We start from the raw sequence: 6,672 nt of genomic DNA, 5'->3' as shown, positions 1-6,672 counted from the left end.
GTTATTAATTTTCTGTATTTGCCTGAAGACGATACTATAGGTTCATCGAAAGTACTTGCGATAAAACATACATATAATGCCTAATTCAGTGATTTCTTTGTTCTACTATACAACATTTCGCGTGAATATCAATCTATAGAACATATTAGAATTAGTTTCAAACTGTAAATAATGGAGAGACAGAATATACCAATTACCTAGGAATTATAACACCACAAAATAGTAAGCAATTAATATTTTGTTACATAAATTTAAAAACTAAAGCAAATAAAGATGATGTGGAAAAGAAAGGGTAGAAATTTTTAAAAACAAAATCCTGAAATTATATAATCATTTGTTTATATAAATGATTACATCATTACAGGATTTCTAGTGTAAAATATAAATGTAAATGATTATTTTGTTGCTTATTTTCAACCTGTAAGATCTTAAAAGTATCAAAAAATCAAACATTATCCATGTTGTTTTATGAAGAACCACTTACTCTTCTTCGTAAAACAACATGGATAATGTTTTCCAAAAGTTGCAATCACTACAAACAAATTTTTAAAATAGAATCTTAACAACAATAGCTATGTTTCAAATCAAACAGACTTTGGTTCTGTATGAGAGTCTTACATAATTCAAGTTATCTGCAACTACCTACAAGAGATTTTGATTTAGCAATTCAGAAAATCTACAATGGAATTACTGTGTGGCTGCCAGCACCAAAGATCGTGAACACAGTCTGGCAACACTTCTAACGAGTTGTTGCCTGGCAACGGATATAAAAAAGAAAAAAGGCGCAAAAGTTTGTTGAGTTGCCCAGATGTAGCCTGAGGATGTAGACGACAGCTCTGATCTTATTTTAATAAAGTTCTTTTGTTACTATTTGTGTGTGTGCTTGCTTAGTGTTGATATTTTAAGGATCAGTACGATTGAATGACAAAACTGCATTATGTGAAGATAAAATATTAATATGAATGTACAAAATAATCAACAAATTGCTTCATATAGTAAAAATATGAAAAAATTGTGTTATTAACATCTTACAGGCTTTCTTCTTTATTTTTTATTTATTTGAGAAAATATGCATATTGTTAATATACAACATTGATCCATTAACTTTATTTTCATCTGCTACCGTGGACATGTATGAGTTGACATCATTATTAAATTTATTCATTGCATTCCTAATTTTAATAATTTTAGAATTAAAACTACAGTACTATAAAATAAAATTTTTAGTTTTATTAATATTAATAATAATAATCTTTATTAGCATAAAGGGAAGTGTCCCTGTTGCAGTTTTATTAATATTTGCAAGCAAAAATTATAATGATTAGAAATCTTTTAATTTTGCAGACTTGCATGTTAGAATTGTGAAATATCTCAGTAAGTAACAGTAATTCTTCTTTAACTGCACTTAATTAATACTCAAGCATAGACACACAAACCTTTATAATGCAGCCTTTTAATCCAATTATCTAATGTTTTTGGCCATTTTGAAAGGCCTTCATTAGGAACATTACAATCAAATGATTCTGATTTTTAAATAAACATTTGTTCTGGAACGTTTTAAATTATATGTCTGCACAGGCTCGTATATAAATAAATACAGTCTATAATGGTACTTGTACCAATATACACAAAATATATATATATAGAAAAGCTATTCACACTACACACTGAAGGAAATATTACTTGATAAAAAAATTGGTTTAATTTAAAAATGAGCTGTATGAAATAGGGCCATGATTACTAGAAGAAATCAACTGAAGGGTGATAAACCTAGTGAATAAAGTGATGGAAAGAATGCACAAGGATTATAAGAAAATGGAATGGATAAAGAAGCATCAACAGAGCAGACTTAGGCCACAAGACCACAAGATCATATGCTGGGGACAACATTACACCACCACCATGTATCAATGAAGTATGCAAATTTGGCCCCAAATATGTAGCGCAACCTAAGCTCACATACGAAAAGATCATCCCTGATGTAGAACACGCATTGGAAGGCTAAGTGAAATTAAGAAAGAGGTATACAGATTGAAAATGGCATGTAAAATAAAGGAATAATATACCAGAACAGACCATAGCACTATATGGAAAAATATAAGAGAAAGTAAAAGAATGGATGAATCTTAATAATAATGTACTTAAAAGAGCCGACAAATCGAAGGAAATGGTGGTAATGAAAAGATCTACATTTAATGTGCTTTTATTAAAATACATAAAAGAAACATAATGCAAGACTGTCCATCCATGTGCTCTAGAGTGGCTACAAACAAGAGTCAAATACTTTTCTAACACACCACTGGCTAAAGAGCTTGGAATAAAGAAGAAAACAATTGCCTCTCCATCAGTTCCCAGATTATTCGGATTTGCCAAAACACACAAACCAGAAAGAAGCATAAGACTGGTGGTGGATAAATTCTGCCATCCTATCGTAATCCTAGAAAGATTACTCAAGAACTTCATTAATGCATGCATGCCTCCACACAATTACAGCATAAAACCACCTCTAGAATTGCTGCAAAAAACGAAAAATATGAAATTAAAAGAAGGAATTTACATGACAGTACTAGATTTCAAGGCCTTATATCCTTCAATCAAACTAGAGCCATGTTTTTGAGACACTTCATAATGAGCAAGATAGGAAATGCAATATATATATGAAAAAGCAAATATTGGAACTAACATATCTTGCTACATATTCATTGATCTTTAACTTTAATTGAATTACATAAACACAACATAGAGTAGTAGTAATGGGAAGCCCTGTTGCAGATGCATTATGCGAGATGGTCTTAAGGACTTTAGAAAAAGCAATCTTACTGAAATACGCAGCACACTTTGTGGTATATGCATGTTATGTTGACAATGTCTTGATTACATGGAAAGAAAAACCACACATCTAACAATTTATCAGAGATGTCAGTTCCAACAAGTTCAGCCTAGAGTTCAAATTACAGCAAGAGAATGACAAAAATATGCATTTTCTAAACATAGCAATAGAAATAGAGAAAGGAGGGGAAATTGCCACAATAGTTTACAGAAAGGCAATATATAACCTGCTGTTTATACCATGGAACTCTCATGATCCGGCAAGTTATAAAATAGCAGCGTTCTGGGCACTTACAAAGAGAACGTATACACACTGCAGCAAACCACAAGACAGAATTAAAGAATTAGATCACATCAAAGAACTAACTAGGCAGTGTGGTATCTACCAGAATATGATTAAAGCCATTATTAATAAAACAAGAATAGATGATAAAGAAGGTAATGAGTGGGAAAGAATAAAAGAATACATGGTAATGGAATACGTGGCACCTCTAAGCAATATTTACAAAGAAATAGGAGCAGCAACAAACAAAAAGATAATTTTTAAAAGGAATCCCAGAGTATACCAAATGCTACACACAGACAAGGAAGACATAGACCTTAGCTTGATTCCAGGAGTATATAGAATAACAGTACAAGATGAAAGGTGACAACAAGAGCTATAGTACATTAGAACCATAGGGAGATCTTTAAAAGAAAGACTAAAAGAGCCCAAAAGGAATGTGCGGAATGAGCAACCAGTCACTGCGCTAGCAATGCATGTTATAGCAGACCTGACAGAAGTCACTGTGGATTGGCAAAGGACTAAAATAATACAAAAGATCCAGGACAAGAGGCATTTGAAATATGTGGAAGCATGGCAGATATATAAGACATACCAAGAAGGATTAGCAATAAATTTTAGAGTCCAGTAAAATCTCAGCTGCTTGAAGAGCAAGTTCAGTTTGAATATTATATTATAAAATAAAGTGACAAGTAGTTAAAGAAGCAGGCACTTTGGTGTTCTTCTCTATTTTAGCAATTGTGTTATGTAGTTTTTGTATATTTTATACATATTTATTGTATTTACATATTTAGTTAGTTAGTTATTTATTTTATTTTAATTTTGCTAGTTATTCATGTATTTTACATACAGCGTGTATCAGAATGACGTTGTAAAAATTTGGGGGATTGTAGAGGATGAAATTTTGAACGTTTTGATATCAGGAACCTATGGCTGGAAATTTGAACTAAAGTGTCTACAGTGGTAAGAAGTGCTTGACCCCCTTCACTTTGGTAGCTACCCTTCCATCCACTGACGTCATGTTATTGCCGCGGATGGAAGACTGTAAACACACAACTACAGTGATCTGAGCCTGTGTACAGGATGTTGTATACTTAGTGCTTGTCGTCCTTCAGGTCACCTCTTGCATCCACTGGTGCTGTGCTGTATACACACAGCTAGTCAATATGAGTCGAAGTTGGTGGTCATCACATTAAACATTTACTCTAAAGTAGTGCAGCCACTGATTTGATGTACAGTTTGATTGTACTCTACTGTTTTGTATAAATAAATAATTAATCGACGCACACTGGAACAATACAAATAATAAATTACCTAACTTGACTGCCTGTAACTGGCATTCTTCTTCTCCAATACAGAGGACTTTGCAAATGTTTTCGAACCTAATGTGGTTCTTCTTCAGGCGCTAAGGAATTCCCTATATGAATTCATATTTCCAGTCTAGAATTAACCATTGTTTGGAAAATCTTTTCCAAAATCTATTATAGCCCGATATTTAGGCGATCGTTTGGTAATTTATTATATACTACTCGGGCTGTGAGTAGTAGTTATTTATATATATATATACCTCACCGGGTATTGCGTTAGCTTGCTGAGTGCCGTTATGGCTGTGGGCGAAGGAGTCGTCCCCAGTCAGTGATGTATTTAACCAAGTAAAGTTATATCTAAATCTAATATACTTCTGGAAGCGAAGACTCTCTCGGGGTCCGGGTGGTGCAGGGATGCACAACCTTTTGTGAAGAAGGACCAAATTAGGATTAAGTTTACTGACTGAGAGCTAGACCTCCAAGCGATTAATGCAATGGCTGAGATTGGATGCTGGCAGCAATCTTCTTGATGTCTGGTGTAATGACAGATGTTGAAACAACCAGCAGATTTTCCAAATTCTTGTTGATTAACCTGTTCCGTATTTTGCACTTGTTTAAATTCATAAGCGAAAACTTGCAAACTTGTTTGGCAGTACCTATGTATGCCTGTTTGCATACATAGGTACTGCCAAACATGCTTGCACAAAATCGAGCATTGTCTTTCAGTTTTGGAAATGATGTATCTGGCAGTTTTTTGTAGAATGTAGGAGATTAGAATTTTGGAACTGTGATTTCAATTCATCACTGCACTGGATGTCTATCAACTCAAGTTGGACATCTGGAGGGGCATCTTCCACTTTCACATCAAATGGAGTTGAAAAAAGTTGCAGGTAGATCTTGTATTTCTGGAATTCACCAAACCTCTCATTGAATGATGTAAGGAGGGTGTTAACTTGGTCAGAGTAATCCATCTTCATATGTGGGTATTTCTCTTTCATGGCCTTGCAATGTGGAAAGTGTGTAAAGTTCTCTGATTGCATGTGGGACTTGAAAAGTGATAGTTTGGTCATAAATGCATTGATGTTACTTGTCAACTGAGAAACAAGTTGCATCTTTCCCTGCAATCTCAAATTAAGGTCGTTTAGATAAGCAGTAATGTCAGCAAGGAAAGCTAAATCACACTGCCATCTTTGTCCCTCCAAATTCCTTGTAGTGTTCCCCCGTTCTTTGAGGAAAGTGATAATAGGCCCCAATAGCTCCACAAATCTCTTGAGGACTGTTGCCTTGCTCAGCCAACGAACTTCAGTATACGTGGGCAGGTCAGCATAATCAGCATCTATTTCTTCAAGAAATGATGTGAAGAGTCGATGGTTGAGTCCATGACGGCGGATTAAGTTCACAGTATCATAGACATCTTTCAGCAGACGTTCAAATCCCAGCTTCTTTGCACAAAGTTGCTGTTGGTGAATTATGCAATGATACTGGACTAACTCCTTTTGCCTGTCCCCAAGGTGGTTTTTCAGCAAGGTGACCATGCCATTCTCACATCCAACCATAGATGGTGCTCCATCAGTGGCAATGCTGGATAGCTTGTCAAAGTCCAGTGCTGATTTGTTGCAAATGCTCAATAAACCAGTAAGTAAGTCAGCACCAGTTGTATGTCCGGAAAGTGATGCCATGCCAAGAAATTCTTCATTCACAATAAAATCTAGTGAAACACTTCTAATAAACACAATCACTTGTGCTGTTGATGATATGTCAGTGGATTCGTTCACAGCCAAAGAAAAATAAGCACAGTTTGCAACTAAAATATTAAGTTGGCCAGAAATGTCTGATGCAGTTTTCGAGATTCTCAGTTGTATCATCATGCGGTTAAGACTGATTATTTGAAAACACTTTGTCTTCTCAGGACACATCTTCTCACTTGCGATGATAAGACACTTTTTTATCATATGGCCATTGTGAAAGGTTTCCCATTCTTGGCTATTAAAGCAGATATTTCTAGGCTGGCTTTGACAGCTGCATCCAATTCTCCAGATTGTTTCTTGAACACATTTTGTTGGCTGATTAGTGATCATTGTAACAATTCAATTTTCCATTCGCGTTCCGTACCTTGCAGAAGGAAATCCTTGTATTGGCTTTCATGATGTCGCTTCAGGTTGAATTCTTTTGGCACTGCTATTGTTCCATTGCACAAGAGGCAAATAATGCTGTTGTTCTGTTGCACAAAACAGTACTTGTTAGTCCACACTT

General features: G+C 34.8%; 1 protein-coding gene across 1 annotated transcript; it reads right to left on the bottom strand.

The window, feature by feature from the left end:
* Positions 1 to 4,905: 4,905 nt before the first annotated feature.
* Positions 4,906 to 6,497, bottom strand: LOC111619668 (general transcription factor II-I repeat domain-containing protein 2-like). The gene is made up of 2 exons (XM_023361433.1): positions 5,341 to 6,497; positions 4,906 to 5,011 (listed from the first exon to the last, which is right to left on the bottom strand). The coding sequence occupies exons 1-2, from the start codon at positions 6,495 to 6,497 to the stop codon at positions 4,906 to 4,908; spliced, it is 1,263 nt and encodes a 420-aa protein (XP_023217201.1).
* Between the last annotated feature and the right edge of the window lie 175 nt (positions 6,498 to 6,672).

The sequence above is a fragment of the Centruroides sculpturatus genome, unplaced genomic scaffold, assembly GCF_000671375.1.
Source record: "Centruroides sculpturatus isolate CEXI.00-Female unplaced genomic scaffold, Cexi_2.0 scaffold165, whole genome shotgun sequence".
Lineage (NCBI taxonomy): Eukaryota > Metazoa > Arthropoda > Arachnida > Scorpiones > Buthidae > Centruroides > Centruroides sculpturatus.
Note: the sequence above shows the minus strand (reverse complement) of the source record. Positions and strands in the feature narration are given on the sequence as shown.

Excerpts from the sequence above, each read along its gene's own strand:
- LOC111619668 (XM_023361433.1), bottom strand. The coding sequence starts at position 6,497 with ATGATCACTAATCAGCCAACAAAATGTGTTCAAGAAACAATCTGGAGA. Across the intron at positions 5,012-5,340 it reads CTTACATCATTCAATGAGAG|GTTAATCAACAAGAATTTGG; the intron begins GTTTGGTGAATT and ends AATACGGAACAG.